General features: G+C 59.5%; 2 protein-coding genes across 2 annotated transcripts in view; both read right to left on the minus strand.

The window, feature by feature from the left end:
* Sin3b (SIN3 transcription regulator family member B) overlaps positions 1-191 on the minus strand; it is a 21,618-nt gene extending 21,427 nt beyond the window's left edge. The window contains exon 1 of the mRNA XM_013028295.1: positions 123-191. Coding sequence (XP_012883749.1) covers positions 123-191 — 69 coding nt within the window. The remainder of the gene's footprint in view (positions 1-122) is intronic.
* Positions 192-1,955: 1,764 nt separating this feature from the next.
* The window catches only part of Nwd1 (NACHT and WD repeat domain containing 1), a 23,353-nt gene continuing 12,396 nt past the window's right edge, over positions 1,956-12,912 (minus strand). Inside the window, 11 exon segments of the mRNA XM_013028296.1 lie at positions 1,956-2,254; positions 2,401-2,506; positions 3,115-3,665; positions 4,262-4,538; positions 4,742-4,896; positions 5,515-5,605; positions 6,362-6,634; positions 6,965-7,173; positions 7,403-7,525; positions 10,264-10,461; positions 11,737-11,895. Coding sequence (XP_012883750.1) covers positions 1,956-2,254; positions 2,401-2,506; positions 3,115-3,665; positions 4,262-4,538; positions 4,742-4,896; positions 5,515-5,605; positions 6,362-6,634; positions 6,965-7,173; positions 7,403-7,525; positions 10,264-10,461; positions 11,737-11,895 — 2,441 coding nt within the window.

Consider the following 12,912-nt stretch of genomic DNA (forward strand, 5'->3'; position numbering starts at 1 on the left):
CGAGCTCCAGGGCGCGGGGGCTGAGCCGGGCTGAGCGCGCTGAGCCCCGCGAGCCCACGCCCGCCGCCCACCCCGCATCGCGCGATCCTTTTCTGTTGTTAACTGCAGAAAATGGGGGAAACTCCGAAGAGTCCTCCAGGTGAGGACTCGGTGCCGGGCGCGGGCCCACTGGGAGGCCCAGATCTGAGCATCGCGGTTCGAAGCCGGCCCGGGGAAGAAAAGCCTGAGAGACTCTGATCTCTTTATTTGCCAGGCCTGGGTCTTGAACTCGGGGCCTGGGCGCTGTCCCTCAGCTCTGCAGCTCAAGGCGAGCGCTCCACCACCTGAGCCACAGCGCCACTTCCGGCTTTTTCTGCTTATGTGGTGCTGAGGAGTCGAACCCAGGGCCTCAGGCAAGCAAGGCAAGCGCTCTACCACTTGAGCCACAGCGCCACTTCCGGCTTTTTCTGCTTATGTGGGGCCGAGGAGTCGAACCCAGGGCCTCAGGCATGCAAAGTGAGCACTCTACCGCGGAGTCACCCTCGCAGCCCTGACACTAACATCTATCTCCAATAAACTACCTCCTAAAAAAGCCTAAAGTGGAGCCGTGGCTCAAGTAATAGAGCACCAGCCTGGAGCCAAAGCAGCTCAGGGACAACACCCAGACCCTAAATGGAAGGGTCTGCAGATAGGAGCACAGGAGCTAGTGCTCACACTCAAAAGAAAGTCTTCTGACAGCCAGACGCACGTGCCTCCCACCTATAATCCCATTTTCTCGAGGCAGAGATCTGAGGATCATTGTTCTTTGCCAAGCCAGACCCAGCTTGAAAGTTCCCTTAGCCACCGGGTTTACCATTCACTAAAAAAAAGGCAGAGGTGGAGGGGCTGGGAAGGTGGCTCAGTGGTAGAGCACTTACCATAAGCAAAAAGAGAAAAAAGCCGGAAGTGGCGCTGTGGCTCAAGTGGTAGAGCACTCACCTTGAGCTGAAGAGCTAAGGGACAGCGCCCAGGCCCCGAGTTCAGGTCCCACAACCGGACCCACCCCCCCCAAAAAAAAAGGCAGAGGTGGAGCACTAGCTCAAATGGGCCTTGGGTGGAAAAAGCTGAGGGACAGCAGCTGCCCCCCTGAGTTCAAATCCCAGCACACACACACACACACACACACACACACATTTGGAAGAGCGTTTTATTAGTAAAGGTCTGTCTCCAGGGTCTGTGTGGGTGTAGGCCCCATATACAACATCCCCAAAGTCCCAAGGCACCAAAGCTGCCTCAGTGTGACCCTGCCCCAAAGCTGTGGAGGAGACCAAGGCCAACATTCTCAACAGCTTTTCTGATTCCCAGAGAAGAGATAACCACAAACTTGTTTTCCCCCCCAGGGGCTTCTGATCAAATGGAGACAAGCCAAGAATCCTAAAGTTAAAGGTTGCAGCACTTTGAAAATCACTGCTTTGGGGCTGGGAAGGTGGCTCAGTGGTAGAATGTTTAAAGCCCTGGGTTCGATTCCTCAGCACCACATAAGCAGAAAGTGCCAGAAATGGTGCTGTGGCTCCAGTGGTAGAGTGCTAGCCTTGAACAAAAGAAGCTCAGGAACAGTGCTCAGGCCCTGAATTCAAGCCCCATAACCCCCCCCCAAAAAAAAAAGATCAGGCTAAGTACTAAGCCATGGATGCATGGAGAAAAGAAAGTGCAGGTGTGCATGAGATGGAATATTATTCAGCTATTAAAAAGAATGAAATCCTGTCATGTATAGCACAATGGAAGGAACTAGAAGGCACTTTCTTAAGTAAAAGGAGCCAGACGCAGAAAGACAAAAGACCACAGTGCAGGCGCCAGTGGCTCACGCCTGTTATCCTAGCTACTCAGGAGGCTGAGATCTGATGATCATGGTTCAAAGCCAACCAGGGCAGGAAAGTCCATGAGACTCTTATCTCCGATAAACCGTTCAGAGAGCCGGAAGTGGAGGGGGGCGCTGGCTACAGCAGCAGGCACACTTGTGAGCGCTTGTTGGGGTTTGTTTCCTTCTCCGGGGCCTCTGAGCTGGGGTCCTGGGCTGATCCCGCACCGGCCGCCAGCTCTTCTCTCCTCCTGGTCTTCACCATCCACACGGCCTTCTGGAAGTTCTGCAGGGCATCCTGCGGCGAGGCGCTGGCTGCTGGGCACTGGAACCGCACCCGGATGAGCCGGCCCTGCCTGGTGGGAGCCAGGAAACCGTTGGCCGTGGGGATGATCCTGTTCACCACGGCGTGGACGAACTGGACTGTCAGCAGAGAGCCTGTGGAGTGACCCGCAGAAGACTCATGAGAAGGCCAGCAGCCGGGCACGGTGGCCCATACCTGTAATCCCTGCTAGAAGCCACCCAGCTGCATCCTCCAAGACCAGCGAGTGAAGAAAGAACACGGTGGAAGACCGTGGACTCACCATCCAGTGCTCTCCACACGAGGACTGAGCCGTCCCTCCAGGCTGAGAACACGTACTTGTCATCTTGGGAGAAGCACACGCACTGGACACCCCTGATGATGGAGCCCTGTGGAGAACACACCCCAACATCCCGACTGCACCCCCAGAAACACTGGCCAAAGGAGACCCAGGACCCAGAAGTAGATTAAAAATAATAGCATTGTTTTTCCTCTTTAGGTCTTAGACGGGGTCTGGCTCTGTGATTGGCTAGACTAGAATTCATGATCCTTGCTGGGATTACACTCGGATGCCACCATGCTCAGCTGATTGATTTCCTCTGTCCCCTGGAACATAGGTCAGTGTATCTCTTACCTTATCTTACGTCCCTATTCTGGTATTTAAAATGCACCAACTGGGCCTGGTGCCAGCCACTCACACTTGTAATCCCAGCGACTCAGGAGGCTGACAGCTGAAGATCACAGTTCCAAGCCAGCCTGAGCAGGAAGGTCTGGGAGGCTCTTATCTCCAATCCGGTACCACCAGGAAACCAGAAATGGAACTGCGGCTCCAAGTGGTAGAGCACTAGCCTTGAGCAAAACAGAGCTCAGAGATAGTGCCAGGCCCTGAGTTCAAGCCCTATAACTGACTAAACATGAAATCAAGCACCAGCTGTTGGGTTGTTCCCCGCCGACGTAACCCCGCGTTCTCAGGACTGGGGCGCGGTGGTCCACGTACCATGTAACTCATCTCCACTTTGCACTGGCAGGTGCCCAAGTCCCACAGACACAGCAGGCCTTCCTCGGAGCCGCTGACCGCCAGCTGCCCCCCGTGGCTGACCTCCACGCACGAGACTCTACTGGCGTGGGCCTCCAGCGGGCACAGCTTGGAACTGGCACACTCGTACAGGAAGAGGCCGCCGTGGGTCATGCCGTAGGCCACGCAGCAGTCGGCCAGCACGGCCACGGTGGTGATGGTGTCGGGGAGCTGGGTGTAGAAGGTGAACGTGGGGCCATCGACGACCGGGCAGGGGTCCCCGGGCCCGACGCCCAGCACCAGGACCATGTTGTCGTAGGCCACGGCCAGCCGCTCCTCGTCCTTGCTCAGCGCCATGCAGTTGACGGCCTTCCGGGCCTCGGGGGGCGGGATACACAGGACATCCTGCGTGGAGTCGAGGGGGAACACCAGCACGGCCCCCGAAACCAGCCCCGCGAACAGGAGCTTGGTTTGCTCGGCCACCTCCAGACACCGGACCTCACTGGACGTGTCCAGCGCGCCGCGCGCCTCACCTAGCCCGAGACAGACGACACGGCTTCACTGAGCCACCTGCTCCCGGGACTTGTTCTTTGGGGGTACCCAGGGAGCTGGGGTGCAGCGCCCCACTCCGGAGGGACACGCCCCAACCCCCTCTGAGCTTCCGATTGCTTACTGGATTCCTCGTAATTTGGTTTTGAGCCACAGCTCTACTTCCTGCTGCTTTTGTGATTAATTGGAGATGAGAATCTCGGGGCTGGGAAGGTGGCTCAGTGGTGGAGCGCTCGCCTCACACGCATGAGGCCCTGGGTTCCACTCCTCAGCACCACAGACACAGAAAAAGCCCGAGGGGGCGCTGTGGCTCAAGCTCAGGGACAGCGCCCCAGGGCCCAAGTTGGAGCCCCATCACCAACAAAAATAATAGTAACAATAGCAGTGATCGTTGAAAGACCCCGGAGTTGTGTGGTCCGCCCACCCGCGTCCGGTCCCAGCAAGGGGCGGTGACCCAGGACCCTGGTGCGGGTCAGGCTGTCTAGATGTTGGATGCGAGCCTCAGTTGGGGTGGACGAGCATCGGGGATGGGTGCCCACCCCGCATGGGATTCCGACATCCCTGGGCACCAGGTACCCACCCTCCGCCAGGTCCCAGATGGTGACTTGGTTTTTCTCGCCGACTCCGGGGAAGTAGACGTAGCTTCCGTTGTGAGACACGGCCGTGAGCCCCGTGCGGTCCGGGAAGGGGGTGCAGGCCCCGCGCTGGCGGGCCCGGCTGACATCCCAGGCCCTAAAGGTGGAAGACCACCGCGAGGCCCCGACCACCAGCGCCCCTGCCCGGACCAGCGCGCCCAGTGGCGCCCCCACACCGTCCAGGAGGCCCAGCAGCGCGCCCTGTTCCGAGAGGCTCCACACCTGAGGATGCAGACCAGAGGGGCGGCAGGCACTGTGGCTCACGCCTGTAATCCCAGCTACTCTCCCGCCCCACTGCTGTCTGGCCCCAGCTCAGCTTTGTGGCTTTTTGTGCCATCAGGCCCAAGAATGTTGAAGAATCTGTTTTTCTTCCAGTGCAGCGATGGGGGGGGAGGGGGGGATGGAGGTCCTGGATCAACCCTCACCTGAATGAGGGCATCGCGTGATGCAGTGACAATCAGGTTATTCTTAGGACCGAAAACAACTGTCTCAACTGCGTCCTCGTGTCGCAGGTCGGTCGCCAGGAGTCGCTGGAAACCCTGGGCGTCAGCCAGAAAGATCCGCACAGATTTCCCGAAACCTGCAGCAGCAGCACGGACCCGGTCACACCGCGCGGGACTTCCCACGCCAGGAGAAAGGGAGTTAAAAACGAACTTAAGAAGTAATTTAAATGTTAGAAAATAATTTAAGAAAACACACAAAAACTCTCTTCTTCACAAGGTGGGGGCTTTGGGTATTGTGAGCCGTGAACACAGGCGGAAGGAAGGGATCAAGGGAGGGAGGGACGGTGTGCAAGTGTGCATGTGGAAAGGCTCGGCGTGGCCAGCCCTGGCTTCCCGGAATTCAGATCCATCCAGGGTGTGAGCTGATCCCACCCAAAACTTCTCGGGAGCCTGGAGGTAAACTGAGGTTTATGCACATTGTAAGCTGTTTACGGTTTAGCTCAGATTCCAAAGATGAGCCCAGCCCAGCGGCTCACGCCTGGCATCCCAGCTACTCAGGAGGCTGAGATCTGAGGATCTCGGTTCAAAGCCAGCCTGGGCAGGAAAGTCCGTGAGACTCTGACCTCCCCTGCTGTGGACATGACGTCTGTCCTGCAGCTGTGGAGATTTTGGGGGGACCCCTAGCTAAGCAGGGAGCTGATAATTTCCCAAAGCCACAGGCGGGCACCCCAGCACCCAGTGCTCCTCCATGCCACCTGCAGCCAGGAGAGATCCGTCTTCCGACACCTCTACCAAGCCCACAGCTTCTGGAAGCTTCTCCAGCAATCTGTCTCCCTTCGAGGAAATCTGGGCAGAGACAAGGCTGGCTGTTAAGTATTTTGCCAGGGCTGAGGGTGAACAGCTCAAATGTTTAATTCCCCACCCCCACCCCCAGCTGCACAAATCCTTTTCCCCCTTCCCTGCGCCCCCATGCCTCAGTTTCCCCTATTAAATGAAAAGTGATACCCGGAAGCTGAGCTGTGTGGACAAACATTTCCCTACCAACATGGAGGCTGTCATCATTGGTTCACATTATTGTCACTGAGGATATAACCCACCACCACAAAGACAGAGAACGTTCTAGAATTCACTATCTGCCTGTGCCAGGAGTGCTGGCATTCCACATGAGATAAAAACAGGCTGGAAGCCAGGCGCTGGTGGCTCCCGCCTGTCATCCCGGCTACTCAGGAGGCTGAGATCTGAGGATCACGGTTCAAAGCCGCCTGGGCAGGAAAGTCCGTGAGACTCTTATCTCCAATGAACCACTAGAAAACTGGAAATGGCACTGTGGTTCAAGTGGTAGAGTGCTAGTCTTGAGCAAAAGAGCTCAGGGACAGCGCCTAGGCCCTGAGTTCAAACCCCAGCACCGACAAAAAAGAAAAAGAAAAGGCCCAGGTTGGAACAGAAGAAGGAATGTGGTTGGGATGTGGGTCATGGGGTGGAGCTTGGGTCTAGAACTCTCCATCCTCTTGATCGCTCCCGAGTCTGGATTACAGGCGTGAGCTACAGCACCTGCTCTGGAGATGGGGTAATACTGACATCCCGGGTCACAACGCCGCTTACCAGGGCGACAGAGCCGTTGCTAAAGCCAGCGACCACGGTGCCCTGCTTGTGGAGGGGTGCGGCGCACGTGGGGGTCTCTCCCCGGATGCTGCTCAGACGCTGCTTGCCCTGGAGCGCGCCCGAGGCTGCGCTCCACACGCTGACCACGCAGGCCCGGGACACGGTCAGCAGCCACGAGGGGGCCGCCAGCCAGGCCGCGCACAGCCAGGGGTCCGAGGCCTCGCCCAGGACACGGAACAGCAGCGCCGCCGTCTCCAGCGCCCACGCGCTGACCTAGCCAGGAGCCAAGAGGAGATGTCACACACCAAACTCACCCCTTCCAAATGCCAGTCCCGGGGTTCGAACCGGGGCCTGGGCGTTGTCTGGAAGGAGCTTGTGTGCTCGGCGCTGGCGCTCTGCCCCTTGAGTCACAGCGCCACCTCTGACTTTTGCAGTGGTTCGGTGGAGAGGAGAGTCTCCCTGACTTCCTGCTCCGGGGCTGACTTTGAACCTCGGGCCTCCGATCTCAGCCTCCTGAGGAGCTGGGATGACAGGCGGGAGACCCCGCCTCCGTCTGGGAGCTCTTTGCGCCCCCCCTTTCCCGAGGGACCCCACACACGTTACCTTTGACCCCGACGCCAAGTACAGGACTTGCTTTGCTTCGTCCACGTGGAGGCTCCGGGTCTGGGGCTCGGTGGAGTTTGCTGAGCCTCCGTCCCAGATGCTGAGCTGCTGCTGGCCGGACAGCAGACCCCACAGGCGCAGCGTGTGGTCCGTGGAGGCAGAGACCGCGCGGGTGCCCTGCGCGAACACCCGCACGCACCACACCTCGCCTGCAGCGGGGCACGGCGGACGCCGGGTGAGGGCCGGCCACCCACGCAGCCCGCTCAGAAACCCGGCCTCCCACGTGGCTGGGGTGACAGGTGTGCGCACCAGCGCCCGGCTGAGATGTGTTTCGAAGGGCTGTGAGTTTTCCGTGGTAGTTCTCGGCTCAGCTCTCTCTCTCAAATCACCGAATGAGCCAGGAGTGAAGCCCCCCGCCCCCCGTGTCCTGAGCCCCACCTGAGTGTGCGGGGAGGAAGTGGACCGGGCGCTCCTCTTCCACCTGCCACACGGCCACCACACCGTCGTGCGTGCCAAGCACCAGCAGCCGCTGCTCCTGGCTCCACGCCATGGCGGTGATGCCTAGGGCCCCACGGAGACACATGACTGCCCGGGGTTCAGCGCCGGTGGCGTGAGTTCGAGGCCAGCCACGCGGCGGGCAGCAGCGGGGGGGGGGGAGTTCCAGCCCGCCTTCTGTGTCTGTACCCATCCTGGATCTTGAACTCAGGGCCCTGGGCACCGTCCCTCAAGGTGCGTGCTCTACCACTTGAGCCACAGCTCCACGTCCAGCTTTTGGCTGGTTCATCAGAGAGGAGAGTCGCAGGGACTTTCCTATCGATTGTGATGAGCTCACAGGGGCTTGGCTGTGAGATTTAAAGTCCAAGTGGGGAGCCACGCCGCCCTGCTGCGAGCAGACACAGGGCGCTGGGTCCTCAGCACCCCTGGATCCGGCCCAGCCCGCCACGTGAGCCCACCCCCGCCAGGCGCAGCCATCATGGTGGCCCCAGTGACCGCCACGGCGGGGGGCACTCGGGACCCCAGCCCCCCTCCCCCATGGTGACTCGGGGTCACGTGCGGTGGTGGGGAAGGGACGAGACTTCCCGCCAAGCCCAACAGCCCCTTTCTTCAAATCCCTGGCTGAAGGGAAGGCCTGGCGGGCCTAGGGGTTGCTAGGCACCCGGCCACGGGCATTATGGGATGGCAGCCTGGCACATGCGCAGATCCCTTCAGAAAAATAATTCTGCCAAGTCATGCTCCCTCCCTCCAGCCCCCCCCGCCCCCTCCCCCGCCACAAGCTGACATTTTGTATCGAGGCGCGGGCTGCAGCACAGTCCCCCAGCCCCCACTGCCGGGGTGTCCTCCCCAAGGCCTGGCCTTCTGTGGCTGGGGAGGCCAGGAATCCGGGGTGCCCCCCCACACTCAAGGAACAACCACCGCACCCCCACCTTAGTGCTGCCCACCCCCCCCGAAAAGCTGTCCGCTGACACATTTTGGCAGACCCCCGAGGAGATGGATGGACACCCTATATTTTGGGCACATATAACTCCTGCCTGGCACTAGCAAGGAGTGTCTGTTCCGTGCCTCAGTTTCCCCACTCAGGGAGCGGCTGGCTGTAAAGTCAGGGCCACTGCCGACCTGGAGGAGTCAAGGCCTCATGGAGGAGACGTGGGAGGCGGGGTAGGACCTCCGTGTTTTTCTTCTCAGGCCTAACATTGGGGTCTTGTCACTTTTTTTTCTGAACCCAGAGTGGGGAGAAAGCTTCCCAACAGGGACCTGGCTTAGAGAGCCAGGCCGAGCTCGCAGGCCAGACACACTGGCTCAGACCAACAAGACACCGGTCGTGCAGCAAAGTCCCTAACCTGGCCGGTGGCTCACGCCTGTAATCCCAGCCACTCTCGGGAAGCTGAGATCCGGAGGATCACAGTGGCAAGCCATCCCTGGGGAAGTGACGAGGCTCTTACATCTCCAATTAACCAGCAAAAAGAAAGGAAATGGAGCTGCGACTCGGGAGAGCAGAGCGCCCACCCTGCACAAAAACCACTCTCAGAACAAAGCCCCAGGCCCTAAGTTCAAGCCCCTGGTCCTGCACAAAAAGGAAAGGAAAGAAAGGAAGGAAGGGAGGGAGAGAGGGAGGGAGGGAGGGAGGGAGAGAGGGAGGGAGGAAGAAAGCAAGAAGCTGGCAGCCCGTGGCAGTGCTGGCTAGGTAGGGTAAATTGCACAGTTCAATAGTAAAGTGGGGAGACTCTGAGTGTGGGCCCCAGGACAGCAGCTCCCAAAGAGAATTGCCTCACTCCCCCTGCCCCCAGGACAGGACGGGGCCTCCACACGCACACCCCGGTTTTTGCATTTTCCATCCCCAGTTCCTTTCTTCTGCTAGTGACCCTGGCGCAAGGCTGGGGAGGGGAGGGACCTGATGGAGGACTGCAGCCACAGCTCTTCTCTGATTGGCTGACTCCTTACACCTCATTTGCATGGGGTGCGCTCTCCTGTGCTGGCCGGCTTGGTTCAGCCCCTCTTCTGCTGAGGTTCGTTTTGGTTTTTGCTTGCTAGGTGGTGGTGCTGCCCCTTCGCTTTTTTGCCCAAAGCTGGCGTTCTGCCGCTTGAGCCATCTGATTATAGGCAGCGTGAGCCACTGGCACCTGCTCTGTTTAAGCTGTTGTTATTATTGTTCTTTTTTTGTGCTGGTGCCCAGCTCCTGGGCACCGTCTCTGAGCTTTTGTGCTCAAGGCTAGCGCTTTGTCACTTGAGCCCGGCATGATGGGACAAATTCTTATCTGTGGATGTCACCTCTCCCATCCACCAGACAAGAACTGGAGGAGGAGGAGGCTGCAGTGTCTGCTGGACAGCCGGAGCAGGAGTGGGAGGAGCAGAGGCCACAGGCTCCGCCCGTCTCCCTCCCAGCAGCCCGAACCAGCTCAAACCAGCTTGAACCACTCATCAACCTCTGCTTGAGGTCCCACGGCAAAACCAAAGCGCACCGGTTTTACTTTAATACAGTCGCCAAAGGCATTGTTGCCGGGCGCCAGTGGCTCCCGCCTGCCACCCCAGCTACTGAGGAGGCTGCGATCTGAGGATCACAGTTCAAAGCCAGCCTGGGCAGGAAAGGCCGTGAGACTCTGATCTCCCATGAACCACCAAAAAGCCAGCAATGGAGCTGTGGCTCAAATGGTAGAGTGCCAAAGCTCAGGGACAGTGCCCAGGTCCCCTCCCCTGTGCCCATCGGTGGGGCGGAGGGGCAGCATCTGCCCCGGGAGGCAGAGACCAGGACCTTCTCCCAGCACAGCCCCCCCCCCGCCCCCATGAGCGTAGGGGCCACTCACCCTTGTGGCACCCGGTGAGGGTGGCCTGCAGGGGGCCTCCAGGGGGCTGCAAGAAGCCGGCCAGAGGCACCAGCACGGGGTGCGGGCACGCACGGAGCCAGCTCTGGGCCTGCTGGCACAGCTGCCCCACCAGCGCGGGGTGGGACTTGGAGAAGAAAAGGAGGCGCGCCAGGAGCTCCGTGTACAGCGTGCTCTTCTCTAAGGAAAAGGGAAGCCTTGTTAGGTGTCACACAAACCGCGCCCCCCAGACCTCCACGGAATCCCCGCACGTCCTGACACCCAGGACCTTGGATTCTCCTCCCTGGCCTCTCTCCCTCCCTCCTGGGTGCACCTGGAATCCCAGCCCTTGGGAGGCTGAGGCAGGAGGATGCCAAGTTGGAGGCCAGAGGAGGTGATATGGTGAGACTCTGGCTCAAAACAACAATAACCAAAAGCAAGATCAGCTGGGCGCCTGTCATCCCAGCTACTCAGGAGGCTGAGATCGGAGGCTCACGGTTCAAAGCCAGCCTAGGCAGGAAAGTCCACGAGACTCTTATCCCCAATGAACTACTCAGAAAAAGCCAGCAGAGGTGCTGTGGCTCAAGCGATGGAGCGCTTGCCTTGAGCAAGAGAAGCTTAGGGACAGTGCCCAGGCCCAGAGTTCAAATCCCAGGACTGGAAAGAAAGACTGAGAGACAGAGGAGGGGGAGGGAGGAAGCAAGCGCGCGAGCTAGCTGGCACTCGGCTGGAACACCAATTCTTGTAGGATGTTGTGCCTCTCTTTGCCAGGCTTGGGATATGTTCCGGAAGGTTCTGAGAGCACAGGACTGTCACCTGGCGCCCTCTGGCGGCGGCCTTTGTCACTACACCCAAGCCATGTCTGGGGTGCTGTGGTTTGGGAGTTGGGGTGCTGCGGGGTGATTGTGGGGTGCGGGTGCTGGCTTTAACAAGTTCTCGCTGCCAGCGAGGGGTGATCACATTTCAGCCAACACCGTGGGGTGCCAAGGTCTTGTTCTCTGCCAAGGATCGCAGCTTGAGGTCACCCCAGGCTGACTGTGAGCCAATGCAGCACCCAAATCCAAACCAAACCAAAAACTGAGCACACAGCTGGTGCTGGCTCCCGCCTGCCTGGCATCCCGCTACTCAGGAGGCTGAGATCTGAGGATCATGGTTCAAAGCCAGCCCAGGCCCAGGCAGGAAAGTCCAAGAGACTCTTATCTCCAATTAAATCATCAAAAAATAAATAAATAAAAGAATTCTCTCTCTCTCGCTCTCTTTTTTTTTTTTAGGAGATCTGAGCCACCAATAAAAGCCTTTAACTGTATTCAATGACTACTCAGTTTTTCCTCCAAATTCAAAATGCATTTTGAGCTCCAAACTCCAGCAGCTGGCTCGGCAGGGAAAGGGGAGAAGACGCAGTTTGGGGGCTTCTGGAAGTTTCCAGAAGCCAGGGCAGAGTGTGGGCTCCGGGCGGGGCGGGCCGCAGGAGCTCACCGGTGCCTGGGAGCTCCAGCGCGGGGCGGCTCAGCCGCACGGCCTCGCGGATCAGGCCGAGCTCGGGGCAGCGGAGGTGCTGGGTGCAGAGGTCCAAGTCGTCCAGCAGCGCCTCTGCACCCCCCGAGAGCGCCCGGCACGCCAGCCAGCTCACGTTCCCTGCGGATGGCGGGGGTGTGGGTCGCGCCCCAGGGCTGCAGGGGTGGGTGAGCTCCAGGGGTGGAGTGGGGCCTTGTGGGGTACAGAGCGACACCCTGCACCTGCTCCCCACATGGGAAGAGACACGGCCAGCGGTCTCCAGGAGGGCGGGCAGGGAGATGGATGGGTGGTGAATGGGGGTTGGATGGGAGGACAGGTGGTAGATGGGCAGGTGGGTGGGTGGGCAGGTGGGTGGGTGGGTAGGTGGACAGATAAAGGGGTGGATTGATCGATGGATAGAAGGATAAATGTCCAGGTGGGTGGACAGGTAGGTGAATGGATGGACAGGTGGAAAGGTGGGTAGGTGGGTGGGTGGACAGTTGGGTGTATGGGTGGACAGGTATGTGGGTGGGCAAGTACGTGGGTAGATAGACAGGTGGGTGGGTGAACAGGTGGACAGGTATGTGGGTGGACAGGTAGGTGGATGGATGGACAGGTGGACAGGTGGGTGGATAGGTGGACAGATAGGTGAGTGGAGGGACACCTAGTTGGGTGGGTGGATGGACACATAGTTGGGTCGGTGGGTGGACACGTAGTTGGGTGGGTGGACACATGGGTGGACGGACAGGTGTGTGGTGGATGGGGAGACAGGTGGGTGGGTGGACAGGTGGACAGGTGGGTGGGTAGACGGACAGGTGTGTGGTGGATGGGGAGACAGGTGGGTGGGTGGACAGGTGGACAGGTGGGTGGGTGGACGGACAGGTGTGTGGTGGATGGGGAGACAGGTGGGTGGGCAGGTGGGTGGGTGGACACATAGTCGGGTGGGTGGACGTGCAGGGTGCTTGGGTAACCAAGCATCTGTCATGCTGGACTAGGCCCCCTGCATTGGTCGGGCTAATCCTGGGTGCGGTGAGCGTCCACCGCGTTTCCCGCACCGGCCTGCCCGGCCTACCCAGCACGTCCTGACGCATGCCCCGCACCGGCCGGCCCGGCCTACCCAGCACGTCCTGACGCATGCCCCGCACCGGCCTACCCAGC

Source organism: Dipodomys ordii, unplaced genomic scaffold, assembly GCF_000151885.1.
Source record: "Dipodomys ordii isolate 6190 unplaced genomic scaffold, Dord_2.0 Scaffold108, whole genome shotgun sequence".
NCBI lineage: Eukaryota > Metazoa > Chordata > Mammalia > Rodentia > Heteromyidae > Dipodomys > Dipodomys ordii.